The sequence below is a fragment of the Haliaeetus leucocephalus genome, unplaced genomic scaffold (genome assembly GCF_000737465.1).
Source record: "Haliaeetus leucocephalus isolate CR32 unplaced genomic scaffold, Haliaeetus_leucocephalus-4.0 Scaffold76, whole genome shotgun sequence".
Lineage (NCBI taxonomy): Eukaryota > Metazoa > Chordata > Aves > Accipitriformes > Accipitridae > Haliaeetus > Haliaeetus leucocephalus.
This window is the reverse complement of record NW_010972512.1, coordinates 425,840-453,700: the sequence shown is the minus strand read 5'-3', so window position 1 is coordinate 453,700 and position 27,861 is coordinate 425,840. Positions and strand designations below refer to the sequence as shown.

Below are 27,861 nucleotides of genomic sequence, written 5' to 3'. Positions count from 1 at the left end.
ACCGGGCCGGCCGGGGTGAGGTGCCCCGGCGCCCCCGCGGCTCCTCACCCGCTACTCCGCTCCCCGCAGCATCCCTGTCCGGCTGCCCCCCGGGCCTGTTCCAGTGCAAGCCCGGCGACGCCTGCTTCCGCCTGGAGTGGATCTGCGATGGGCACCCCGACTGCGAGGACGAGAGGGACGAGCAGGACTGCGGGACGGACACCCCGGCGGAGCCCAGCCCTGACGGCTTTTGGGTGACCCCGCCGCGGAGCTCGGCGGTGCTGCCCACCGGCAGCGCAGGTAGGGGGCCGTGGCCCCTTCGGTCGGCCGGGGGGGGGCCGGTGGGCTGAGCCCCGGCTGGCGGCGGCCGTGCTCGGGGGTGATAACCCCGGCTGAAGCCTTTCTTTCACCTCTGTCGTGCCTAGCCTCTCCGAGACAGTTGCGATCCTCGCAACTTGCTTCGGGCAGAGGAAGCACTGCAGGGTTAGCCCCACCTTAAGCTTCCTCCTGTGGAGACGGTTTTTAAACACCTCGGGGCTCCCTCGGGAAGTGCCTTTGAAGTACTTTCTTCCATAACATGCAATTCTGGCTGCTTCCTTCCAAGAAGTCAGTGATACTGGAGTCTCTGTCCACCCTTCTGAGCTCCTCTGATTTCTGGGGAATGGGCAGGTTGAAGGGAAAAGGATGGGGGAAGCACTTCAGGGCTGTGCGGGCAGGATCGGAGCAGCAGACACTGATATCTGTCAAGCTGAAGGGTGTGTCTGCATCCCCGGGACTGTTTGTGTCTGCTGCTCTGCTCCGAGATGCTCTGGAGCTTCCTTTGTCACAGACCTGTTGGCTGAGGTGCTTGAAAGTGCTGTTCCACCTTCCCTTACCCCAGGTGTCCCTGTGGTGTCTGGGAGCTGAAGCACTGTGGATGTGGAGGGGAGGTAGACTACCACAGGCGTGAGAGACTGTATTTGGATTTGATGCCTGCACCAACTCAGTTGGCAGGTGGTGAGTTGAGCTGTGTTTTGGTTGTACCTGGGGCTCCCCAGTGCCACGAGGAGAGGTTAGAATGCTGCAGCTGCAGCTGGGAGACTTCCCAGCTTTTCCTGTTATCAGTTCCAGTATGACTTTTTTTCCTTTGATGTGGGCTAATCACAGTAATGGAAGATAAGGTTTTGCTTGAATTGAAAAAGGCCTCTTGGCATGCTTGAGGTGAACTGGGAACCCAGCCAGGTTTGGATCGGAGACTGCTTTGAATGCTGACCATAAGGTGAGTTGGAAGCCTGATGGACTTCCTGCTCTTTCCTTGCAGAGGCTTCAGCTACGCCTGTGCCTGGGGGCTCTGTGCCATCGAGGAGTCAAGGCCGCAGGTGGATCTTGATTATTGCAGGTATGTGAGATTCAGAGTGCTGCACATGGTCTTGGTCCTGGCTTGGGCTATAAATTGAGTTTCCAGATGGAGTTAATTACAGACCTGTATCAGCAACTGCTTTCATTGGGCTGGGAGGGCTAGGGGAGGCCTTACACCACAGCTTAATCATTCCTCTGACTTGGACTCACTATGTCCTTGGAAAGGCCATTCCATGCAATCTGGCACTAACTCACTTCCTCTCTGTCCTTTATCCTTGAGGGAAGCTGCTGGTCTCTAGCTGTTGGCTAATGCTGTTGAGCAGCACAGCCCAGTACTGATGTCCAGACCAGGTGCTGTGAGTGGTCCTCTGCTTGTGCATTCTCCTCTCTAGTGCTCCTGAGCATCTTGGTAGCTGTGGGTTCTATTCCTATGTGGAGCCTGTCCAAAGCAAAAAGCAGATCTGACATCTTCAGCCTTGAAAAAGCATCCAAGGAACAGCTGATGCCTGACAAGAGCCAGACAGGCTCATTTCCCTGAATGGTAAGTTTCTTGCACCCTGTGCACCCTGTATGCATGAGGGAGAAATGCCTTCTTGCCTGGTGTTTCTAGCCTCTTAGAGCTTTCCCCTCTCGGAGCAGCTTTTCCCAGCTGTTCCTGCTGCTGGTCAGCCACATGCTTGGGGTTTCAGTCTGCTCTGAAGCAACAGAACTCTCCCCTTACCTTCATTCCTTGCAGTCAGGTATGAAGGCTCTTACTTGACTGCAGGGACAGCTGCACAACCTAATCTAAGAAGATGCTGGCTTCTTTTGATAGCGATGTGCTGGCCACTGTCCTTCCTGTGCTGCCAAGGACACTGAGCACTCATGCTAAGATACTAATCTGATGTGGGTTGTTTTCCTCCACTTTGCACAAACTGAAGTCAGACCAGGTTTTTGCTCAAAGGACTGTCAATAACCAGGTGTTTTTCTGTTCTTGTAACAGAGGTCTTTACCATGAGGTGAGAAGATGGGACTAGCCTGGTCTCCCTACTGCTCACCACAGAGGCTGACTGAATTGGACATAAGCTCTCAAATCTGGGTTATTACACTGGAATAACAAGAGAATGCTCCCCTTGGAAATGGGTCTTAGATTGTGGGACTACTTTGGCTCTGGAAATAGCACAGGACCTACCCTGGTGCTGTGAAATCACCCGTCACAAAGGTGGTAGAAATTTCTTCATTGTTCTTGCCTCTAGACGTTGTTAATGCTAATTCTCACCAGTGTGGCCTTGGGCCCAAAGATTTTATTCTCCATGAAATGACAGATGCTAGGTGCTATTCAACTGTTTCCTTCCACTTCCAGCCAAGAGACTTTTTTCACTTGCCCCATTCTTCCCCCTGGATTTTGTCAGGGAATAGGGGCTTTCTCATCTGTTTCAGTAGGAACTCGCTGACTCCGCACAGATCAGATGTATACTCCATGTTTGCGCTAGTGTTTTGATGCTGCTCAGTCTGAGGTACAGGAAGCTTTTACTGACAGGTCAACCACAGAGGTGAAAGTTAAAAAGCTTCCTGTCTGCTCTGGCTTTGCTGCGCTGCTACCTGGAGTCAGTGTGGGGCAAGCAGCTTGTCAGCACACTCCCTTCCAGCAAGGATCTCTGCCCTTTGCAGAACTGCACTTTCCACCCCAGTGCTGAACCCTGGATGTTGCTTCTCTTAAAACTGTTAATGGTGTCTTCCTTAAAACTGTTTCGACATGAGTGGTGTCCCTCAAGGGTCTGTACTGGGACCAATGCTATTTAATATCTTCATCAGTGACATGTATAGTGGGATTGAGTGGACCCTCAGCAAGTCTGCAGATGAGACCAACCTGAGTGGTGCAGTTGATTCATTTGGGGGAGGGGATGCCATCCAGAGGGACCTTCAGGCTGGAGGAGTGGGCCCATGTGACCCCCATGAAGTTCAACAAGGCCAAGTGCAAGGTCCTGCACCTGGGTCAGGGCAATCCCTGGAGAAGAGAAGGCTCCAGTGAGACCTTATTGTGTCTTTTCAATATACAAAGGAAGCTTGTAAGAAAGATGGAGAGAGGCTTTCTACCAAGGCCTGTAGTGACAGGACAAGGGGCGACAGTTATAAACTGAAAGAGGGTAGATTTAGATTGGACATAGGGAAGAAATGTTTTATGATGAGGGTGGTGAAACACTGGAACAGGTTGCCCAGAGAAGTTTTGGGTGCTCCATCATTGGAAGTGTTCAAGGTCAGGTTGGACGGGGCTGTGAGCAACCTGATCTAGCAAAAGATGTCTCTGCCTGTGGCAAGGGGGTTGGAAATAGATGATCTTTAAAGGTCCCTTCCAACCCAAACAATTCTGTGTTTCTACTGAGGTTTTGAGTGTTTGTTTTTTTGGTTGGTTTTTTTTTTTCCCCAGCTTGAAATAACTCATGTCTTGGATCAAACACTGTCTGTGTATTGTGACGTGTGTAGCTTTTTCCGAACGGCTGAGTGCTGTACACTTTTCAGAAGAACTGGCAGCCCAGGGAGGAAATCACTGACCAGTGCCTCTAGTTCAGTGTTGACCACATACTCCTTGCACAAGTGTTCCCTAACTGCAAAGAAGATAGAAAGCTGCTGCCTACGCTACTGATCTCTGTGCCTTAAAGGTGAGAACTTGGCTTGCCAAGCAGACACTGGTCATCCACCTTAGAGCAGGAGTCTTCCACTCCTGGACAGCGTGTGTGTGCTGCTATACCCCACAGGAGAAACTTCTATATGTGGTATGGAGTACTGAGTTATTTGCAAGGGTGCACACAACGTTGCTTCTGTTTCCATAGGGACAAGTGGAAATAGCTGTTGGCAAATGACACAGGGGAATAAAGAACTTGAAACTAATGAGTTCTGGATTTTTAATTTTTCTTGGATTTGTGCATTTGCTTGAATGCTGTAGTCAGGAGGCCAGGAGCTGCATCGCCTTTGGATTGTCACATCCTGGGAAAGAGAACTTGTGGTGGGTGGGCTGGCACGGGCAGATAGGGAAAGCAAGTGCTGCTGTGTCTGCCCAGGACTGAAATGACTCTAGCACACATCAGCTGTAATAGAAAAAAATGAAATAACGGGGAGCAGAGTGTGTGAAGACAAGAGAACCCGCTGGCATTGGCACCAGAGGTGCTACTGCAGAATAGATGACAAGTGGAAAGCTTAGCCAAGAGCAAGGTGAAAAACTTAAGACTTCCTGAACTTGTTCCTTCTTCATTAGAGCAAGTGAAAGGAGTGGGGTGCCCAGCAGAGTGGGAAGGTGCTTCAGAAATCCCAGCAGGACAGGGCTGAGCTAGAGCTGATAGAAGTGCTTGTGCTGTCAGGGCCATGTGGCAGAGGTCAGCTGTCACCAGCCTGTCCCAGATCATCCTCTTACCTTGAGCTGCTGAGCTGAGACATGCTGTTCCTATCACATGGGGCCAAGTCCCTTGCTCTGTGTGATGGGGAGCAAGGCCAGTGGGTAAACTCAGCAGCTGCAGCCTCTTCCCCCCTGCAAGATCATGCAGGTTTTGCTTTGTGATCCCTGGGCTGAGTGTTTCAGGGCTGAAAGAAACACATTTTTCTGAGTCTTGTGCCAAAACTTGGGGCCATGTTTGTGACAGCAATTTCCCTTCCTCTGTCTGGTGCCAGAAGCATTTTTGTTGTCCTAATCCCCAGGCTCAGAGACTTCAATTGTAGTGAAGCTTGAGCTGCTTTTCAGCCTAGAAGCAGCTTTGTGTTCCAGGTCTCTATATTTAATTAGATCAGTTCATGGAAATCAATGTGATATTTTACATGGTGAGGTAGGGTTGTGTTCCAGCGTAAGACATCAAAGGTCAGCCCGTTTAATTTTGGTTCCCCTTTTACTTGCTCATCCAAAGGATTATTTCCTCCTCTTCAGCTCCTATAGTTCAGGGGAACTTCTACTGCATACTTGCATTTCCAGTGTCCCATTCCATGTTCCTGCCCCTGCTTGTGGGAGTAATGGGGCTGAAGGCCGGTGTGATGAGCAGGTGGCACAGTACAGCAGTGCAGGAGCAATCTGTCATGTTGGGGATCCACTTGGGCACTGCATGGAAGGTCAGATGGTTCCTTCACCTATTCCCCTGTAAATCTGTGCTGTGGGGTTTTGAGGCACGAGCTGGGAGGTAACAACCGTTTCCCTTCTTTGGGCTATGAGAGCTGATGAAGCAGAGGCAGCTGCATTAGCACTCGTGTGCTTAATGAACGACTGGTGCCAAGAGCAGCATCTGTTGTGGGGGTACAAAGCTGATACAAATCCTGTATATCTGCACTTTTCTGTGCCTGGCAAGGGAGGTCTTTCAGGGTTAAATCAAGGCAAGTTCATGCTCTCTTTTCAACTTGCTACCGTGGGTGCCCGCCTTGGAAACAGGGTAGCGTGTGACAAATGCAAACAGCTAATAAGAACAGAGTAAGGAAAAAGAGGAGTGCAGGGCTGGAAATAGTTCCTTACATAAAGGGCTAGTGCTTCAATCTCATTATTGTCTTAAGGAGCAGACACTTAGCTGCCTCCGACTCCTGCGATGCAAACTGCAATCTGATAAGCAATCAGCTTTGGGAACCTGGCAGGTGCCACATGGCACCATGACATGGCCAGTGCCCCTCAGGCAGCAGCTCACCACTGCTCCTTTGAGCTCACAGCACTTGTCCCAGTCAGCGTATGCCTGGTGGGAGCGCTCCCATGAAGGCAGAGCTGCTGTCCCGCAGCCCATAACGGGATTCACTGCTTTGGAGGGTCAGGCACGATGAGGCAGCTGGGGATGAGACGTGCGAGTCTCTCTGCCAGCCTGAAGATAGGGCATCGCCGGGGCTGCTGCCGGACACCGGAGGAAGAGGAAGTCCATATCCCGTTTGCGCAGGACAGCCTGGTAAAGCAATGGAGCTCCATGCAGAATGTGACGGACAGAAATCAGGAGAAAAGCAAGACTCCCATCCAAAGGAACAAGTACTTGCTCAACATTAACGTGGGTGGCAAATTGTTCCAGATATCTTACAAGGTCGCAGCCCGGTATCCCGTCACCAGGCTTGGGAAGCTGGCCATTTATACAGACCCTATGAAGAAGCTGCAGCTCTGCGATGACTACTCAGTGCAGAAGAATGAGTACTTCTTTGACAGAGATCCTTCAATTTTCCACTACATCTTCCACTTCTATTGCAGCGGGGTCCTGTGGGTAATGGATGAGATGTGCCCCAGTAACTTTGTGGAGGAAATTGAGTACTGGGGAATCCATCTGAAATACTCCCAACGCTGCTGCCGGATCCTGTTGGAGGAAAAGCAAGATGAACTCAGTGAGTACCTGAAAATACAGAAGGAGCTGGAAGCAGAACTGGAGCCCCTGGACTCCGCAGAGCAGTTTGAGGGCAAATTTCTGGGACGGTTTCGGAAGATGATCTGGAACCTTATTGAGAACCCATACTCTTCTGTTGCAGCCAAGATCATTGCTGTCTTGTCGAGCTTCTTTGTGCTTATCTCCATCGTGGGCATGACACTGAGCACAGTGGAAGAGATGAAACACAAGACAGGGAAGATATGGATGGAGCAGCTCGAGATGATCTGTGCCATCTTCTTCACCTCTGAATACCTCATGCGGCTCATATCCTCCTCCAGCTTCAAGAACTTTTTGCGGGCAGCGTTTAATGCTGTAGACCTGGTGGCCATCCTGCCCTTCTACATCCAGATCTTATTTGAAAATCTGGACGAAGGAGACACGCTTTACCATGAGGAACTGCACAAGGTGGAGAATGTGAGCAAGCTGGGCAAAGTCCTCAAACTCATCAAGCTCATGAGGATCTTCCGCATCCTCAAGCTGGCACGCCACTCCACTGGCCTCCGGGCCTTCGGCTTCACCATGCGCCAGTGCTACCAGCAGGTTTGCTGCCTCTTCCTCTTCATCGCCATGGGGGTCTTCACCTTCTCTGCTCTCATGCACTCAGTGGAACATGATGTCCCAGGCACCAACTTCACCAGTATCCCCGACGCATGGTGGTGGGCAGCGGTAAGGTGTGAGCACCTTCTTCCAGAGAGGGGTGCGGTGGGGCTCTGTGGGTAGGGGCTGCCATGGTGCTCAAGGGATTCACCACTGCTGCTGGCCAGGAGGCAGAAAAGGGCCTAGTCTTCCCACCAGCTCAGAGAAGAGAAATCAGGGATTTGGGCTAAGCTCAGAGGCTCAAAAGCTGGTGCTAGGGGGGGATGGTAGGGACAGAGGTGGTGGCCTGGGAACCTCCAGGCCTGGGTTAGTGACAAGGGGGATGTAACTCAGCCCGGACTTTATCTGTCATGGGACCCAAGTGTTGGGTGGATGTGATTCAGACCCTGTGGGCATGGGGACCACCACCTGGGACAGTCTGAGGCTTGTGCAGCATTGCAGCCTGGCTGGGCTCGGAAGACGTGAGGGGGTCAGAGTTTGTGGGGCTGAGCCAGGGGACCCAGGGCTCCACACAGGAGCCAAGGAATTGTGGTCACACCATGCCTCAGCCCATGTCCTGAGAGAGGACACAGACTGGGGTGTGCTGCACCCAGGGACAGAAGCCCCTGTTTGCTGCCCTGCTTATGCTAGGAGCCGGCAGCTCTGCTGAGCCGAGCACTATAATAAATCCAGGATTACCTCTGAGGAGCAACTAAAGCACTTGAGAGCCAGGGGTTATGAGGGCATTTTGATTTACGGATTAAATGATCCCACAGGTCACTTCTGCTCTTATAATCCCCCTTGGCCACCACAGGCTGCCTGGTTCAAATTCATCCCACCCCGAGGAAGTGCAAAATCACTCAGCAAAATCACCAGATTTTAGTTAAACACCACAGGCTGATCCTATCCCTTGTCAGCATGACTCCATGCAAAGCCCAAATCTCTGCCTCAGCTCTAACCCTGTCCCCACAGTCCTACTCCCTTGTTATCCAAGCTCAGTTCCTCCAGGTACACTCCTGGGCAGTGGCTCTGCTTCCCTTCGAGGGAGGGTCCGGGAAGTGTCGTTCCCGTGGGACCAGGCAGCTTACAGCCAGGAAGCACTGGAGCCACCACTCTGTGGGGGCAGGAAGCTCCAGCAGACAGTCTGGCTGCTGGAGAACGTTCAGCTAGGTGATGTCCAGCTGCTTTTTTGAAGAGACGCACGCAAAGGGGAGGAGGGGACAGGGAGGGCTGCCTCTGGTCTCTGCTGTTGGGGCCTCATCCAGCCCTTTCCTTGGGCTCTCCAAGCCTGCTGGGTACAGCCCAGGGAGCTGAGCCCTGGCCATGCAGGCTGCTGGAGCAGGGACAGCTGAGCTGGCTGCAGCCACAGTGCAGTGTCATTCGCAGCTGATACCCAGCTCCCACCCAGGGGCAGAGGGAGGTGGGTCTCAGTACCGGCAGGCAGGATCTGCTGGGCTTGTTCATGTAGGATTTTATCCTTTCCCTTCGTCGCCCAGGTCAGTCTCTCCACTGTGGGCTACGGAGACACTGTACCCGACACAGTGCTCGGCAGGATGGTGGCATTTGCCTGCATCTCTTTTGGCATCATCCTCAACGGCATGCCCATCTCCATCCTCTACAACAAGTTTTCTGACTACTATGCCAAGCTGAAGGCCCATGAGAACGAGACCAACCACTCGCTCAAGCTCTCCAGGAGGATCCGCTTGAAGGAGCGAGTCCTGCACAAGCTGTCGGAGTGCTGCAGAGCTGACCCCCGCTATCACCACTGACCACCAGCCCTTCACCCTCCGGACACCCCGTCCACCAGGATGCATCCTGCCCTCCAGCCTGGCTGTCCCTCCAGCAGGTCCTGTCCCCTAGGGAGGCTCCACAACTCGGGCAGCAAGCAGCAAGTCACAGCAGCATCAGGGGGGTCTGCTGTTGTACAGGTGCCGCTGCCAGCTCAGGCTGTTTGGAAGGATGAAATGTGCCCTTGACTGTGTTGTGACCTTCCTCAATATTGCATGCTGGACGCTTCTGTCTCACAGAGCTGTCAGTAAAGGACCAGCTAAAGAGCGTGCTATACAGCCAAGGCAGGACATCTGTCTGTCATGGTCTGGGGCATGGGGCACCCTGAGGACACAGGGAGTGAATGGTGGGATGTATGGGGCTGAGCTCTGTCACCTTCCTGAGGATGGGCACCCATGATGAAGTGAAGCCCAGTGTGACACCTGTGGAGGCACTGCTCAGGGTTGAGTGGGGGACACACAGAGGCTCCCCCCACCAGGCAGTGGCTCGGGACCCCATGACTCCTTCCCAGCCGAGCAGACGTTCAGCCCAGGCTGAGTCCAGCATGGGGATTTGCGTGAAGGTCCACAGAAAAAACTGCAGCCATGCATCCTGCCAACCCACTTTCCTTCCCACTGCCCTGGGGGCACAGTCCTGGCTCGGGATGCTGCCGCAGTGGGAACCACAGGCAGCCTGGGGGTGCAGAGCTGGCAGCTAGAGCATCCCCAGGAATAGGCATTTAATAAACCAGGCCAAAACCATTCATTGCCTTGGATTACTGGCCAGCCACTTTGTGTAATTAATTCAGTAAATTGCTTGTAATTTGGGCCTGAGGAGGGAATGTCTCCCCAGGGCTTACAGCCACCTCTCCTGCCCATCGGTGGGAGGTCAGGGCTCTCGTGGGATGCAGGTGAGCCTATCAGCATGTTGGTTTTGGGATGAGGTGCCTGGCCCTGGGTGCATTGGAAGAGGAGCTGGGACATCTGCATGTGCTCAGGACACAGCGTTTGGCTCTGCCCTGTGTTCACATCCCTGGGGCAGTGGGGGACACGCTTGTGGGGCACAGGGGAAGGATTTGCCCTTTGGCGTGAGACCGTATCTAGTCAATGGGCTCCTGGGGAGGGGGGGGGCTCACCCTTCACCTGGGTGGGATGGGGAAAGGGACCCCAGGCTGCAGGGCAGGCAGTGGTGGGGAAGGGCCAACAGCTGCTGGTGCTGCTTTCTGGTGAGTGGTGGGAGGAAACTGGTCCCTGTTGGCCCAGGGTGGGATTTGGTCACTTGCAAGCTGGGCTTGGAGATGAAGAGCTGCTGGAGGGGTCCTGGTGTCAGCCTGGGACCACAGTTAAGCTGCTGCTATTGGAAACTCTTGAAAAGAGGCTTAGAGGCACTGAGCCCTCTGGCAGGGACAGCCACACTCCCACTGAGTCCTGGATCGCAGGGGACAAAGGGGCTGTGCCAGCACGTGGAAGATAGGGACCCCTGCCCTGACCCCCAGCACCTACACCCAGTCCCCGGTACCCACATTGACACCCACCCCCTGTATACCTCCCCAGCACCGACCTAACGCCACGATGCTGGTCAGCTCTGTTTTCCACCCCATTTCTCTTCCACAAGGAACCTTCTCTCTGGGCACGGTGCAGCCTCCTCTGGCCATCTTCACCCAGAGCCGTTCTTCCCCACCACCCACCTGCCCTGGCAGCATTACCTCTGGGCACCTCTACATCTCCCCTCAACCCCAAACCCTGTCACCGCATCCCCCCCTCAGCACGCCCCCCCCATTGCAGACTGGCTGATGGATCCTGAGATCATTCAGCTTCCAAGGAACAGGGCTCACCAACCAAACCTCCCCCTGACCCTGGAGACTGCACTGCAGCTGAATCTTCATCTCTCTGCTTGCAGCACCCCTCCCTATGCCTGCAGGGTGTTTGCTCGCCCTTGGCCAGCTCTGTCCCAGGCAGCGGTCCCACAAGCAGCCCCTTGGAAAACGGCACTTTTAATAGTTCCTCTGAATTCATTTTACAAGTCACAATGCAGAAATGTACAGACATTTACAGGTCATTGTACAGGCAGTTTCTGTCATATATTAGTGCTCTTGCTATATACATATAGTACAGCCTGCGGGAAGCCTCTGCACGGGCAAGGAAACCTGCACCCCCGCACGGGGCACCCCAAAATGGAGCTGTTGCCCCGGGGCTGCCGAGTTGCATGGGCTCATTCAGGTCGCTCTAATCAGAGCTCAGCCCTGAGCCTTCCCGGGCACTACCAGGGGTGACACCACCTGGGTCAGAGCCGGGCACCCCCTTGCTTTGCTCACCCTGGTCTCTTTTAGAGGGCTTTGTGGGACAGAGACCCCCCCCAGAGATGCTCTGGAAGCAGTAGGAGCAGCCTACGCTGGGGCGGCATTTCCACCTTCCTTCTCCTCCTGCCTCAGTGGCAGCCGCAGCTCCCAGCCACCATGTCGTCATATTGCTTGAGGACCACGTTCTCATCATCGTCGAAGTAGAGGAGGTTGATGGAGTAGAGCTTGTCGGGCACGCAGCAGGGGCTGCTGACGCCCTCGCTCAGCTTGAGGGCGTTGATGATGGACTGCACGGTGGCGTGGTTCGTCGGCCGCATGTTCTCGCCCAGCGGGAAGGGGCAGGAGCCCTTGCAGTGGTAGGCGTTGTACCCCCGCGGTGAGATGATCCAGCCGGACCAGCCAATCTCCTCAAAGTCCACGGACAAGGGATGCTTCTGGCAAGGCTGGAGCCGGTCCAGCGAGCGCGTGCTGCGAGGCCCGGTCAGCCTGGGCACTGACATCTTGGCAGGGACAATGGGAGCCTGGGGCTGTATATCTGCCAGAAAGAAGCACCTGATGCCATTAGCCATCGCACAAGCCTGGGAGGAGGGAGAACATGCTGCAGCCCCCCCCCAGCCACCCATCCCCACAGGTTTTTTTCTGCAGCCGTCTGGTACAGCGAGCCCTTCAGTCACAGCCTGTCACCAGCCCAGGCAGAGCCACCAGGAGGTGACAACTCACAGCCCCATGGCCACACTCATCAGGGCAAGCAAAATCCAGATTTACATCTGCAAGCCTGCACAGACTAAACCAGAAAGGAGACGGCCTCTCCCTCTGGCCAGAGAAGGAGCTTTGGATTTGAAGGAGCCCACCTGCAGGGAGCACCCCAGTGCCCCATGGGCGAGGGGACGGCGGCACCAAGGGAGCCGTGCCAGGGCCTGTGGGACCCACCTGGGAAGCCGGCCATGGGCAGGGAAGCTCCCCGGCGCCCGTCATCCGTGAACAGGACCAGCATGGGCTTCTTGCTCTCGTGGTGGTCCCTGCTGGATGCGAACTGCAGCGGTGGGGGGTCGAGCGGGCTCCCGCCCAGGCCCTGGACCGTCACCAGCAAACCCTGATTGCTGCTTTCGTCTTCCATCCAGTCACGAACCTGGGGAACCAAACCGGTGTCACCATGGCACCGCGGGCCAGGACAAGCACTATGCTGGTGTCCCTATGGCAGGTGCCAGGCCAGCGGACCCAGCGCTCTGTCAGCAGCGGGGTGGTGTGAACCCGGACCCCCTCCCTGTGGCCACACTCCATCTCCCAGCCATGGGAAGGGGCTGTGCTGCTCCAGGGCTACAGCACAGGGGACGTCACGGCAGGAGCCAGCACCAGCCTTACCTGCAGAGCAGTGGGACCAGTCTGGGGCAGGATGGAGCAGCCCCCTGGGGCTCTTGGCAGGGCTCTCACCCCCCCTCCCAGAGGCTCTATCCCCCCCACACTGCTGCAAAGACTACAGATAGGAAATTGCATTGGAGCCCGAAAGGCTGCTGGGGGTGAAATGGGTTAAAAAAACCTCCCGCATGCAAACCCCCAGGGTTCCCTCTGTGCCACCCAAACCAAGGGAAAAGCAACTCACAGCCTGCGTGATGGCAAAGACCTCCCAGCCCGAGCCCTGGAGCGAGACAAGCCTGGCTGCCAGCAGCTTCTTCCCTCCGGGGGCGTCCAGCTCGTTCTTTGCCAGCACTTGGTAGACGCTGACCTGGGAAAGGCAGCAAAGGGCAGTTACCACCAGCATGTCCCCTTTTCCTGAGGGGAAAGACACCAGACACAGGTATTGGGGAAAAAAAAAGGTGGGAGATGGGGGAGTTGTCAGCTTGGATTTGTCACAACCCACGGGTGCTTTGGCTGGTGCATGCACAAACCAGAATGATGTTTAAGAATCCCCCATGGTTAAATCATCATGATTCTCTGTGCAACGCAGCGACATTCAGTCGTATGAATTTCACAGACCCAGACCGTGCTCCCGCTGCAGGCAAGTGACCGCAGTGTGCCAGTGGCATCCCCGGGCACAGGTTGGGGCACATCCCCATTCCTATACCCGTCCCCAGCCCCATGCCCATCCTGTCCCCATCCCCATCCCCATCCCCATCCCCATCCCATCCCCCTCCTCACCTGGCAGAAGTGGTGCTTTTTGGGCCCGTCGGTGGCCCTTGGCCAGAGGCGGAAGAGATGCAGCTCTGCCATCAGAATCTTCTCGTACTTGGCCACGCTGGAGAGGACGAAGAGGAACCGCATCTTCTCACTGTGAGCTGGAGGGAAGGACGGGTTGAGAAGCGGAGCCAAACCAGGGGCAGCACCTCTGCCAGCTGCGCTGGGCCCCTTCCCACCGCCCTGTCCCCCCGCCCTTACTTTTTTCCAAGAAGCTGCGGACCGTGTTGCCCTCCAGGATGTCGGGGTTCTTGGTGACACCGTCCGCGTTGGCGACGGTGTTGAATAGATCCACCATGTACTGGGGCGGCTGCTTGAAGTGGGCCGGGGGGGGTGGAGGGTCCTCCATGCCAAAGACTTCCAGGAGCCTCTTCAGCGCCTCAGCCCGCCGGCTTGCTGCGCCGGCCGGACTCTGGCACGCCGGCTTGGCCAGGGCCAGCAGCAGCAGGATGGTCCCCAGCATGGTTCTGGTGTCCCTGCCCCAGCCAGACTCCCCCCTGCCTCCCCAGCGCTGCATTTATAACTCGCTGGAAAGATGGAGTGGAGTCAAGTATGCACAAGAGCAATCAGGAGGGTAAAGAGAGCTAATTGCCATGCTAACAAGGTGTGAAACTGGGCTCCTGGGTGCCCAGCACCAATTAGCCCCAGTACACAAGCGGGGAGGGGGGAGGACAGCTCGCCCCAGCGCTCCCCGGGGCTGGCAGGGGACACGGGGGTCTGGGGCTGCGCAGCCCCTCCGCAAGGCCCTGGCTGGGCTGCGTTTGCTCTCTGTAGGAGACTAACTGGTTTTTAATGATGGCACTAATGGGACAAACAGGAGAACCTCTGTGTGGAGGAATGCAGCCCCCCCCCCAACAGCCAAACGGGCTGGAGGAGCAGCCCCTTCCCATCCCTGTCCTGCTGCAGCAGCTCCTGCTGCCCCACGTCACGGCCACTGCCGGGTGGGCTCGGTGTCACACCGATGTCCCCGTCCCACAGCCCTACCAAGGTGCCCGGGGACCCTTCATACAGCAGGGGCAGCCCAGGCCGCATGTCCCCTGATGCTGCAACACCCATGCAAAGGAGCCCAGCCAGCCAAGAGCACGGTGCAAAGAGGGTTTCCAGCGGAGAACGGGCGGCCCTGGGGTCTGCAGCTTCCATCCGCTGCGCTGTCGGACCCTGGGCTGTGGCAGTAACTCAGCAGCGGGAAGAACCAAACCAAAATTAAGCTGCTTTTTTTTTTTTTAAAGTAGCCAATTGACTTTCTGGGGATTAAAAGGCATTTGCTGCCAATTCCTGAAAGCTCAATATTAACGAAATATCATGAGAACCCTACAGACTCCAGATGATAGGATAAAAGCCAGTTCTTCTGTTCTTAGTCCCCAGTCACAGAGAAACCGGGTTGGTGAAGGTGGATGTGTTGACACAGTACATTTGGACTCTTTACATTTGCCATTTGTTTTAATGCCATGTGACTGAACAGAAAAAATTAGCATTATACAATACCTGCCAGTGCATCAGATAAAAAAAGCAGGATTAGAAAAGCCTGTTAGATCTTATAGCAAACAGGGAAATTCCCTGTGAATGAGGCCCACAGGTACGGGCTCTACGAGAGGCTTGACATGAAGGGAAGGTGCAGGAACGGAGCTAGGACCGTCTATCTGTCCATCTGCCAGCAGGGACCAAGCAGGCAGGGATCGGCCCCGCAGGCACCTAGCTGAAGCACTTCCAGGCCAAGGCGATAGGAGACAAGCCGACGGCTACTTGCCCAGTCGGTGTCTATAATTTATTCTAACCCAATGCTTGGTGGGTGAAAGGGCTGTTAATTATCCAGAATAGGCAGGGAGGCAATGACAGCCTTGACTAAGTGATAGAGGAAACTACTCATATCCTCTGGATCCTTGCCTTCCTCTTCTTGGCTCACCAACCGCAGCGGCATGTCCTGCAGGATAACTGGGGCTGCCTGCAGAGGGGACATCTCTGCCCCAACATGCCTACCTACCTGTTTCCCTCCCCTCTCCGACTCCTGCTCCACGTTTTGTAAACGGGAGCAGCCAGGGCCGTGCAACCCCCAGCCAATGCCAGACAGCCGCATCCCTCCGTACACGCTGCATCCCCCGGGATGCTGGGGCAGACAGATGGGCCATGGAGCTGCACAGCAGAGCCCCCAAGGAGCTGTGAATTGCCCATGTTTATTGTACAAGCTGCAAAACATTTTGTAGAGGGTTCATTTATACAAGCGCTGTTTAAAATAGCTTTTATTCAAAAAATAGCCTTCTCTCATTTACATATACTACAGACAGTCTGGCGGGGGTCTTGCAGGAGCCCCACCTGCAGCTCCTCAGCCCCACTACCCCCTGCACTTGCACTGCTGGATGGCAATGACGGTGCGAACGCGGTCTCGGCGGCTCCTGAACGTGTGTACGTCATAGCGGTGAGGGGCGCAGCGGCTGGGGGCAGCTTCTGCCCAAACCAGACATTTATCTTCACCTTGTGACTCCCTGCAGTTAGAGACAAACCCAGTACATCCCCTGGCCCCCCACACCCCAGGGCCCTGCGTTTCATCACCTGGAAAAAAGGGCAGATGCCCTGGACCAGGGTGGGGGAGAAGGGAGGCAGCTTTCTTCCTGAAGCATCTATTCCTTACTCCTGGTGTAATTCGGGGAACTGTCTCCTCCCTCTCTGCCTGTGCAAAGCAGGAGTTATTTCTTTCTTTGTGGTTTGACTTGCTTCCCTTTGCATTCACTACATTTTTGTGTCTGTAAAGAACACAAAGTGCTACCCCCCTGGCCTGGAAGAGCTGTCTGCACCCACCCTGTACCAGAGCATCCCCCTCCTCCTGCCCCATGGCATTACCAGCAGGTGGGCAGCAGGAATAGCACATCCCAGGCTGGAGAAAGCCACTGTCAGGACCCATCTATGTCTGCTATCACAGGGGACCACAAGCTCTATAACCAGCTGCCCAACAGGCTGCCGTCAGCAGGTTATTCTTTACTCCTTGAAGCAATGGAGCAGTGTGCTGCTGTAGCACCGCTGCTAACACTGCTCTGCTTTGTCCCTACATGGTTAGACACAGCCCAGAGCATGAGCTGTGGGTGCGCTACCCAAAATCCACTCTTGTGCTATCCTCCCAGGTCCTGCCCCAGGAGCAGCAGATGCATTACTTGAGAGGAATGGGAACGGTTCAGACCTGCCTCTGAATGTGTGTGGATGTGCCCAGGAACAAGAACCGCCGGATCCTTGCAGCTGTGCTTACCTAAGCAAGCAGGGATCCCCCGAGGAGCAGCTGCCCAAGCACCTTCCCACATCAATTTCCTGCAAAGATTTGCAAAACAAAGGCATGAAAATCCCCTGCAGCACCTCACTGGGGACACCCCAGGGGACCGGCCGTGGTCACTGTGCCCTCTGTCCGCCCTCCATCCTCTGGCTGAATGTACACCCCTGAGAAAGGGCAGCAGCAAGGCAAAGCTTGTAAGGACAAGTATTTTGGGGCACACCAGTGTTTTCTGAGTCAGAGGGCCCTGTGCACAAAGGTGTGTTGAAGTAGAGAGTAGAGTCTCCATTGAACTGAGCTTAAGACATACATAATGATTAAACAATTTTTAAAATAAATATCTCACTGCTCCCTCAATTATTTTTTAAGAAATCCTCACTCCAAAGAAAAGGCCATTTGTTACTTTATGACACTGATGTATACACAAATTAGTGGCAGTACATACATTTTATAGCATAAGATAAAATAAATATGAGATTTTTACCACTACAGTTTGTTGCCAGGGTGTGCTTAGCTCTACCAGGGTGAAGCTGCCCATGTGAGAGCATCCACCCTGCTGTTCAAACCCCACGTGTGGGCTCAGCTGTGCTGCTGAGCCCACCAGGGAGGAGGCCAAGCCACGGGAAACCAACCTTGAGCCGCTCTTCCCTGTGTCCTGCAGAGCTGTGCACAATTTCATAATAATATTCCACCTGGGAAATGCGATAGCATTTTTCCTTCATTTCACAGTTCTCCAGCGTCTGAACTACCTCCCCACCTTGTGGGTTTTTGACTAGAGCAGTGTTGAACCTTGTGGGCATGCAGAAAAGTCCACCTGCAAGGAAACAAGAAGGAAATTTAATCTGGGGCTGCATCTGAGACCACTATGGCTGCAGCATCTTCACCAGGGTCTGCCGTGTGGCACAGATGCAGCATCAGGCTCCGGCGTCCAGCACCCGGCGTGGAAAGTGCCATTTTTCTGTGTGAGGGTCCCCAGCTGAGAGTTTGGGACTCATTCCTTCACCAGCTCAGGGCCTCAGTGATAGATTTTGTTCGTCCATTTCAGTTTGAGACCACAGGGCAAAAAGAGGTTATTCTGGGTGCAAATTGTGAATCCTGCACCTGACTGTGAAAGCCCCATCTCTGGGGAGACAGCCTGAGCTATTACACATTATCTTTGAGAAAAAAGGTCTTTGAACATAAAATATTCATGGCAGTGCTTTTTCCAGAGACATGCTCTCACACCAGGGAGGAGCTGGGGAACATTATTTAACATTAACTTATTCAGCATTTCTCTCTGAATTTGCCAGGGGGCTGTGCCCTGCATGGGCTTCTCAGGTGCTGGAGCCAGTGTCACTGGCTCTCCTGGAGATATCCTGCAGCACCTCTGCATCGTGGGACACAGGAAAGCTGATACAAGAGGGGAGGAAAGAGAATGGCCCTGGTTCTGGGAGCACAGGACCAAGTCCTGCTTTGCCTTTTCTTTCCCTATTCAAGCTTTAACTCAATGAAAAATTCCGAGGGGAAAAAAAAAAAAGTTATGTTCGGCTTTGACATACCTACTCTGACTGTTAAGGAAGCCATGCAGAGAGCAGGGCGAAGAGGGGTGGCTTTGGGTGGACATGCCGAAAGGCTGCATATTTGCTGCTGTGCCACCTCCAGGCCAGGACACGCCGCCTCTGTGGCAGGGCCCCGCTGGGGAGGAGAGACCGAGGCTCCTCCAGCAATAATGCGTGTCCATTTGGAAGGAAACAGGCACACACTGTCCTGCCTGGCTCAGTTTGAATGCATGTTCTGCATAGAAAGACATGCTTTATCTGCTAAATCTCTCAGTTTTTCTCTCCCTCACCAAGTAAATTAGGATTAAAATCTCCATTGCACGAGCTAGAGGAGGGGAAGAAGGATGGCTAAATTGATGGCTAAGTCAGTCTTGGGTTTTGGCTCTAAAAAGGACCTAGTCATGCCCTGTTCCAGCTCTTGGGTGCAGGTCCTTCAGGGTTTGTGTTTGGTTCCTGGCTTTAAAATGGTTGTGAGTTTCCTGCCCCCTCCCAGCTATTTCATCAGCTGCTGGAGGATATTTCTTTGTTCCAGGATGGGGCTGTGTTTTCAGGGGAGTTAAAAGTGTTTTCTGAAAGCAAATCTCTCTGGGATGCCTTAAGAGGGGGACACAAAATGACAACTGATTTCTGGAAGCCAGTATTTCTGGGTGAGATTTTAACATCCTTCTCCAGGCCCCCTGCTCCTCTGACATTGCCAGTCTTTAACATGGCACTGAAAGTGTCAGCCTGACTTTACAGGGGAAAATCCAGAAGGAAAGTGCGGAGACCTGCCCTAAGGCAGAGGCAAAGCTGGAGGCGAGTCCACATTTCCCAGCCCTGGGCCATTATCACTGAATAAGCCACCGTCCATTAGCCACCCCCGGGGACAACAGCATCGTCCAGCACCTTCCAGTCACACGTCTGGGAAGTAAATGCTGATTCTCCCACATCTGGAAAAAAGCACTTCACACTGCCTAAATTTCTGTTCCACTTGCTGTGTCTTGCAGCCGGATTACACAAGCCACAGGGCTGCAGGAGCACCGATGCCTGTGTGCAGACCTTACTCCAGCTCTTGGAGGATGGGACGCACATCTGCAAGCAGAGCCCCTTGGGGTTTTGTTTTCTCCACCACCCATGTGGCTTCCCCAGCCCCTCTGGCTCAGGCCTCGTGGCTGCTTTTCAAGCTCACATTAGGACTCGCACTGGTCTCTGTCCCTCTCTAGTGGCTGTTGTACAGCCATGTCACAGAAGCTGCCGGGAAGGTTTTAACAGGATGGTTTTAGATGCAGAAATGCCAATAAAAATGACATCAACAAATTCCAGAACTGATTTTTATCAAGCAGTTGTGGAAAATCATTTCAACACGACTTTCCATTCTGATAAAAACAGATCAGTTCATCTTCACTGACGTGACTCTAGGGTTATTTTATGTATGAATTCACAAGACAGCACACCCGAACCAGTTCCGCTTTATCCCAGTGGAGGGTTTTGACCTGTCTGGAACAATTTAGTTTGGAGTTTCCATTTCTGAGTGATTTTTTAAACAGCACTGGTGCTGAGATGAAAGGGCATTTCAGACCATCAGAAAGGAAACTCCGTTTTTTTAGTGGTTGCTAAGTGGTCTATTTTCAGCAGAGCTTTTATCATCAGGTTGTTTTTCTTGCTTTGAGGAGGGGGTTGCAGTGGACACCCCCGATGTCCCTCCAGCCTGGGTTACTATGATTCTATGATCTCTGGTTAGAGGACACTTCCCCATAACACGAGGTGGTTGTATTTCCATCCTCACACCAGGCACAGGGCAGAGAATTACTGTTTCAGCTGCAGACCTGTGCTGTAAGGGCGCAGTCACAGAAGGGAAAAGAAAACCCAGACCCCTACAGTATAAAATACAATCCCTTTCCCACCTAAGGCAAAGAGGGTTTGCGTAGCAGACCAGAGCGTTGCTAGATCACACTCTGAGCTCTGATGTTGGTGCTGGTAACACAGAAGGGCTTGTCCCCATATTCCTGGAGGGAGGGGAGCTCTCCATCATCCATACCTGCACTGTAGGTTGGGTCAGAACATTTCCCCACATCAATTGTGACCTCCCAGGGAGAGTCTGGAAAGAAGGTTTTCAGAGCTGGGAGACGGAGGCATTCCTCAGGGCATGTGCTGCAGTGACAGCCGTCGACCACCTCCACCTCCCGAACACCTTCGAAGAGCAGGAGCCGCTCCACGTGCACACGGGCAGGCTCGCAGCAGGAACCTGCAGGACAGGAGCGTGGGGCTCCTGGCCGCAGCGGTGAGTCGGGGCGCCTGACCTGCAGCTGCGCAGAACAGGGCAAGGGGCATATACACTGGTAAAAACATGTCACGGAGAACAACTTCCAGCATCCGCTCCCTGATAAAAACCTCTTCTGAACTAGAGCTGACTCAGCTTTTACTCCCTTGTCCATGCATGGCAGTACTGCATTGCTGTGGTGCTGCCCTTCGCAGTGACACATTGATATCAGAACTGTTTATTCCCCAAACCCCTGCTACAATCAGCTGAACTGTACTGGCTAAAGCAGTCCTCCTTTCACCCCAGGCTCCTCAACTGGAGGGTCAGCACAATGACAGCTCTGGGGAACAAATGTAGACCTGCCTGCCTGGAAGATGTTGCACCAGCAGTGCCACAGTGATGACAATAGTGGGACAAGCGGCAACAAGATTTTTCACAGTTACAGCCCCCCTGGTGAACACTCACAGGACACACACATGCAGCATCCTGCAGAGCTTGTTTCCATTACCTCTCCAGGGTTAGTTACCCTGGTGGAGAAGGGACTTTAGGCAATGGCAGCTCTCCCAGGATAAGGAGAGCATCGCAGCCTGTGCATAGTTGTGTCCCCAAATGCGCAGGCTCCTTCTAGTTTCTCCTAGGAGTTACACATGTCACGTGATAAGGGAATGACATCAGCACATCAAAGGCCAGATACTCTTCATGAAATCATGGGTCCTGCCAGTTTTGCTCAGCCAGGCAGAAAAAGGCCTCCAACCCCTCTACATATAGGGCACCAGCTCTCACGTACAGCAGATGTTGCTGCTGGGCTGAGGGAGGACAGAAATATGTTTGGATGCTGCCTGGAGCAGCTGGGTAGGTACTGTGATAGGCCTTCAGCTGAACTCTGGCCCTCTGCCACAAGATATTCAGCACTGCTGAATAGTTTCCATTTCTCTAGCCTGCATAATCTACTGCTTGCTCGCTATGGGAGGACAAGAGTCTTAGTGACAGATTTTCGGCAATGCAGAAGCCAAACCCAGGTATTTTAAAACATGTATAAATGCTCCTGCCACAGGGATAACACAAACACACTTTTCTCACCTTCTTGCTTCTAAGGAAATCGAGCATGGAGGAGTGTCTGGAGGGCCCCAGGAGGCCTGGGTCAGGGGAGTTGATCCGCTGGGACAGGCAGCTGGACCGGCACTTTCCAACATCCATGCTGACAGGACTGCCAGAGACATCTGTGAAACACACAATTGACAAAAGGATTACTCCTCACTATTTGCATGAGGCTGGGGAGGCCCAAGCTCAAACCTGGGCCGAGTACAACACAAACACTGAAGAAAAATACATGGTCCACCCCTGGAAAGTGTGCCTGGGAGAGAGATTCCTTCAGCCTGAGCACCTGCAGAAATCCCAGAAAGCCCTTCACTAGTGCTGCAGACACATCTATTGCATTTGCAGACCAGAAGTATAATGTTTCATAATAGACTGGTAATAAAAAGAATGCAATTAAAAATTCACTAGGAAACAGTAGGTTTTATTTTCTTTAGTGAGCTCATGAAGGATGGGGAGAGAATAGATTGATACATTGATTAGCAAAGGGAAAATGTGAATGCTCAGCTGTTGCTGAACTGCAGACCTCGAACGTACTGAACAAGCCTGAGCACCCAACAGATTCAAGGCAGAAAGAGAAACCCTACTCTCCTTGCCTAGAGCCCAATGAACCTGTTCATGGAGCTGCTTGAGCTGAAAACAAATCTGGCCTGCCACCCTCCCCAACCCCTCCCCTGCCCCCTGCCAAATCCCAATTTCACAGCTTCCCAAACCTGTTGCATTGACACATTAGCACTACAGGTAGAGGATGGGAAGGTGGGAACGGGTGTGGGAACAGGGGAGACATGGGACCACGACATCCAGGTTTAGATCCATGCTGTATTTTGAGTTTGCAAAATATCAGTGGTTATTGGCTAATGGCTGTTTCTTCTGGTAATCCTTCTAAAATGAGCTATTTTTCCCCAATAGTGCAGTTCATACTCAAAAGGTTCATTGATGTGAATCCTCATTTCATTATGTAATAGGGAAGAAAACTGGCCTTAAAAGTGCCCACTGAGTAATTCTACACCACGGTAATTCATTTGCTTTAACCTGCTGGAGTTGCAGATCCAGTGCGTGCCACTAATTTTGCATTGATTTAAAAACTGCTCTTCAGTGTCAGTGTGAGAGAGAGCCACTGTGAGCATGCTGCATGACACCAGTAAATATGTAGGGACATTTTAAGCTCACATTTGGCTTATAGCTGCTGCTAGCTGCCTGAGGATTTCTTTGCCCAGGGAAGCGAGGGAGCAGTGAGCCAGGTAGCAACTTGCAGTGTATTAGCCATTCCGCAGTGGTGATCCCTGTGGATGCTCCTCACCCACAGCAAGGGCGCAGACAGCTGGTCATTTTGCAAAGGACACTTTGCCAGCTGAAGACATCGTTAACCCCTACTCTCCCATCCCTGCAGCAATACAGGCCGTGTTTATTATTTTTATCACTATCTATTACTGGCTTTACTATTTTCATCATTATTTACTCTTCTAAAGTTGTTTGCTCTGGAGATGACAAGCTTGTGACAGTTCTTAATTTGGATATGATCATTCTCTAATTCCTACTGTTTACATAAGAACCTGATATTTTGCAAACACCGAAGGCTATATTTGTACAAGTACTACTCTCATGCACTGAAAAAAACTGAGAAACCTCAGATTTTTGGCTATACAGTTTAAAGCCATCTTCACATATCTGTGCTAAAATCAGCTGAAGCTCATTTTATGTAGCCTTACTGCCACTGCAAGGGGAACTGAGACCAAAGGCTACTCCTGAAGGCCACAGACTTTTTTCTGGTGAACAAATGGAGCTACTTCCTACTTTTTCTGCACAGTAAAGTCAGGAGGCCCTGTTGTCTTGCTGACACCCCTGCCAACGTTAATCCTGGAAAGCAAAAGTCTCCAGCAGGCCTGAACTAATGCAGTACCAAACAGAGGTAAACATAGAATTCAACCACATTGTAGAACCCTGGTACCGAAATTCATGCAGATGAACAGACCTAGGGGCCAGGCTACTCATCAGTTTCTATTCTACAAAACATGCTTTAAGCGTTGGATTATCTGGGTGATGAGTCCCCAGTGTATTTCTGTCCTTAATTGCCTGAGGGAAAAGTCACTAGGATAATTTCAACATAAAGCAACACCTGAGGGATGACAGGTGGGACACGAGTTGGGAAGCTTAAAGGATCCGGGTTTCTTGCGGGCAAAGGGGGAACTCACCATGCCCGATGTGGAGGAAATGGCTCTGCCTCCTGCAGCAGCCCCTCTCTGCAAACAGGTTCCTTTGCTCGTCCTCTCTGCCGATGGCTCCGGCACCTGCAGTCGCAAACCACCAAGCCCAGCATTACCCCAGTTATGATTCACCAGCTTTCCTGCGTGAGCTGGGAGGAGGCACTGAGCCCCAAGCACAAGTGTCCAGCCACCTGCTGTCTTGAACCAAATGGCTTCAGCATAAAGAAGAGATTTAGAGTAGTTATAAATGGACATGACCCATCTGACCTCTCAGGCCTGGCTAGTTGGGCTAAACACCCTATCTGTTTAACTACTCCAAGAAAATGCTGTGTTTAGCAGTGTTTTATTTTAAGACATCAGTCCCCTGCTCTCTTCTACTTCCCACGTTACTGCAATGTGAGCTCAGGTAAGAGGAGTAATCTCACACAGCACAAAGCAGCTCACGGGCACTAAACTCCCCAAAGATTTCTGCACAGCAGCTTCCTCCGAGACAAACCCCTCATTATTTGCTGAGTGCAGACAATCCTCCATGGTGCTGACAGTGAAGCACCACAGAAAACATACACCATGCCCATACAGAAGCATCAGATATGAACAAAGCCTGTGCACAGCTTCGCACCACATACCTACACAAGCCCTTTTCTCTCCTGTGCAAGAGGCCAAAGCAGCGAGAAGGAAAAAAAAAGAACTTACTGGCAAAGATGGGAGCATGCAAGAGCCCTGCAAAGACGACTACCGCTAGTGGGTCCTGCATACTGCACCCTGGGAAACACAAAAATGTCTCCAGTATCTCTGATACTTATACTGGGCCCTCCCTCAGCAGGCGAGAAGGTGAACAGCTTAGAGACAAATGGGTCCGCATATCACTGGCAAATGTCTCCAGATTGTGATCTGAACAAACACTTCAGCAGCCAGGGCAGTGATGGCATCTCTCCCACGTCTACAGGGATCAGGCTTTGAGCAAACTTCAAAGTGTTTCTTGAGAGCAACTGGTTTTGCTCCCAGCCTGGGGAAGCTCCCTTGGGGGTCTTTGTTCTTACCACCACTTTCAAACTAATTAAGTTTGAGGGGACTCGGAGTCACTTTCAAGTCCCCTCATTTGAAAGAACATGCACCCTTCATGCTCACACATTGCATTCAATGGCCTTTTTATCTAGGGACAACCCTCTTTTGTTCCTCCACAACACCAAAACTGAGACAAAGCTGGCTCTTTGATGGCAACACTGGTAGGACTTAGCCACATCAGCAACGACAGCTTGTTCTCCACCACCACACGGAGAGGCCTGCGCTCTGCTTTCTCTTTTCAGTGTAACTGAGCCCTGGAGTCAAGAGGAGGCATCTTTCTTCCCAGCTTGTTAAATACATGTAGGAAAGTACTGGCCTCCCAAGTCCTGGAAACAGTAAAGGCACAGATGGTGCTTGTGTGATATAAGGGACTCTCACAGACACGCCGGTCGAGGGCACCAGTATGTCCTGAACGCTCGCTGCATGCAGCTCTTGACTACAGAAGTTAGGATCTCTGCACCGACTTGGCCAAATGCACGTGGCAGGGAACAGATCCAGTTCCTAGGGAAATTTTTTTTGCTAGTTTCAGGAACAAGAGCACACAAGAGAACGGTGATGGCAGCAAAATGCATCTGACACCACTCTGGCATTCAAAATAGGGTTTTTGCCCTTTTTTTTGGCTACAATTACTTACAGGTGCAGCAATCACAGAAATTTATGGAAGCTGTACACCACTAGGAACAAGCCAAGTCTCCCTGGAGCTCATACATAGTTCCTGGAGGACAGCTGGGCTTCACTGGGATACATGCCTTGAGGAAACAATTGGCAAAAGCAAAATGCTATTAGAAAGCATCCTTTCAAAACTACGCCATTTACCACGGTGCTACAGGAACACCATCCCCTTCATCCCAGCAGCACAGAGGAGAAATCAGGACAGCTGTTCAACAACAACAACAAAATTTAATTGTGTTCAGCCAAGAAACAAACATATACAAAGAAAAACACATTTCCATAAAAATAATTCACCATGCCTGGGCATCTGAGCCGAGCCACTCTCCATTCACAGCTCTGTGGTGCTGCAGAGTACCTGGAGAGGCAGGGACTGTGACTCTGAGCAACTGCTGTGTGACCTGGCCAAAGCTGGTGAGCAGTCTGCACCATGGCAGCAGGGCACAGTTAAGTGACATAGAAAATATTTATGAAAAAATATGCATTTTAAATAAAGAACTTACAACAACTTAAACTTTATACAAAACATTATGGTTGCCATTTCAGTGTCTCAATTTTAGGAACTATATTCAAACTCTCAAGGTCCTGTTTTCCACCCCACGTCCATCTCTGCAATCTCTTTCTCCAGAGAGCTCTGTCTCTGTCCAGCTCAGTCCAAAGTACCTAAATATGAAAGAAAAAAAAAAAATTATAGTCTCAGGAATCAGAAATGCAATTACATGAACAAATGAAACTTGTTTACAAGCTGCCAGAGGAATATGCAGTAACTTTGTAAAGTTTAAGCAAATCACACGTGAGTAAAACCAAATCTAGCTAAAAGTACTGTATGTGTCTCAGGGTCCACTTGATTTGTGTTTCACCTCTCAGGGAGGGGCATAACAAGTTATACTATTAGTTATTAAAGATGTGGAAACAGAGGGCTCTGCAAATGATTAAATTCTTTCCCTCCCAAGAAGATTACACAAAATATTGAAGCCAAGTGAAACCAAGTAGAAACTCACCTTCCAAAAAAGCAAATTCATCAATAGCTTCAATGGCGTTATCTGCAAAGCAAATTGAAAACAATTAACATAGATAAACTGACTCCATATTTGCATCTGCTTCAAACAGCAGCATTTGAAACTACATCATAGCACAGTGACCAATTTCAAAGAGGTTTACTTGTTTTGGAGCTGGTGTGTGAAATTATTAGCATAATATTTGGAAGAAGAGATGTTTTTCTCTCCCATCTTCAGAGAAAGAAAGAGAAGCACCTATGATTGCTTCATCACACTGGGACAAGTGGAAAAATCCTCTATTCTAGCAACCATTTTCTAAGGATAATACAAAATAGGCTCTCATACCCAGGTCTTTTCTCTGCAGAGTTTTCCTTTTCCCTTGCTGAGCGTACACGTAAGCATCTTTGGCTATGGTTTCAACAAACAACTCCTGCAACACAAAACCAAGACAGTTTCAAACAGGGGATGAGAGAGGGAAGAAAGAATATCCTCAGGAAAGGAAAGGTCCTACAAGATTGCAGGAAGAAACCAGAATCTCCATCTTAAAATTTCCCCTTTCCGATAAATAGCTCTGAAAATAACAAATGAAATTGTTGGACAGTGACGCACAAGGGAGGAGAGAAGGCCGAGAGTATATTGGACAGAGATGGTTCCTCTGAACATGTCTGGGAGACCAGCTACACACAAGCTGCTCCCAGGGCACCTTCCGAAGGAGGAAAGGCGTCCTGCACTTGGTGGATGAAGTGGATTGAGCACGACTCTCCTTGTGTGCCACCCAGCAGGTACCTCAGCTGCGGGAAGCAGATGCCCAGCAGCCGGCCTAGGAGTTACCGCAGGGAGACGCTGGAAGGGAGAGACCAGAGCCTGCGCACAGATGCTTTCACACGATGCCAAAGCCAAACACGCCTCACGTGTGCAACGGGAGACGCTTTCCAAAGGAAGAAAAAAACCCGTTACGCGTCACTGATTCGCACATCGCAAACCCCAAAACGCGCAATCCCGGTGAGCTGGAAACCCACCCGAGCGGGCCCAGAGCCGTCTGGCAAGGGGCAGAGCCCCGGCATTTCCCTCGCCTGCGGGAGGGAGCCCCGCCGAGAGCAGGTTTCCACAGCCACGATCGCGTGGTGGAGAGAGCGGCGACCTCGGGGCGTTACCTCCCGCCACCGGGCGGGTTCTGCTGACCGGGCAAGGCGTCGGTTGGGAGAGGAAAGCCCTCAAACCGGCCAAAACAAAAGGGAAAAAAAGCCAAGCGAGCGGCTCCACGTCCCACAGAAGCCGAGCGCAGCGGCTCCCCGGGCCTCCAGCGCCGGCCCCTGGCGCGGCCCAG

The 27,861-nt window shown here is 52.3% G+C and overlaps 4 protein-coding genes across 4 annotated transcripts in view; 2 read left to right on the top strand and 2 right to left on the bottom strand.

Moving 5' to 3' along the window:
• Positions 1-3,159, top strand: part of CD320 (CD320 molecule) — a 3,486-nt gene extending 327 nt beyond the window's left edge. Inside the window, exons 2-5 of the mRNA XM_010581889.1 lie at positions 105-279; positions 1,280-1,357; positions 1,710-1,858; positions 2,300-3,159. Coding sequence (XP_010580191.1) covers positions 105-279; positions 1,280-1,357; positions 1,710-1,855 — 399 coding nt within the window. The 3' untranslated portion in view covers positions 1,856-1,858; positions 2,300-3,159. The remainder of the gene's footprint in view (positions 1-104; positions 280-1,279; positions 1,358-1,709; positions 1,859-2,299) is intronic.
• A 2,915-nt stretch (positions 3,160-6,074) lies between these two features.
• Positions 6,075-9,033, top strand: LOC104839885 (potassium voltage-gated channel subfamily V member 2-like). Its single transcript, XM_010580470.1, has 2 exons — positions 6,075-7,325; positions 8,732-9,033. The coding sequence occupies exons 1-2, from the start codon at positions 6,075-6,077 to the stop codon at positions 9,002-9,004; spliced, it is 1,524 nt and encodes a 507-aa protein (XP_010578772.1). The 3' UTR covers positions 9,005-9,033.
• A 2,226-nt stretch (positions 9,034-11,259) lies between these two features.
• LOC104839877 (bone morphogenetic protein 2-B-like) lies at positions 11,260-13,936 on the bottom strand. Its single transcript, XM_010580457.1, has 5 exons — positions 13,675-13,936; positions 13,438-13,574; positions 12,902-13,024; positions 12,232-12,430; positions 11,260-11,836 (listed from the first exon to the last, which is right to left on the bottom strand). Exons 1-5 carry the CDS (start codon positions 13,934-13,936, stop codon positions 11,430-11,432), a joined length of 1,128 nt encoding a protein of 375 aa, XP_010578759.1. The 3' UTR covers positions 11,260-11,429.
• Positions 13,937-15,802: 1,866 nt separating this feature from the next.
• Positions 15,803-27,510, bottom strand: LOC104840712. Its single transcript, XM_010581875.1, has 9 exons — positions 27,492-27,510; positions 27,238-27,354; positions 26,538-26,579; positions 23,791-23,886; positions 21,584-21,723; positions 20,288-20,549; positions 17,359-17,540; positions 16,709-16,767; positions 15,803-15,953 (listed from the first exon to the last, which is right to left on the bottom strand). The coding sequence occupies exons 1-9, from the start codon at positions 27,508-27,510 to the stop codon at positions 15,803-15,805; spliced, it is 1,068 nt and encodes a 355-aa protein (XP_010580177.1).
• Between the last annotated feature and the right edge of the window lie 351 nt (positions 27,511-27,861).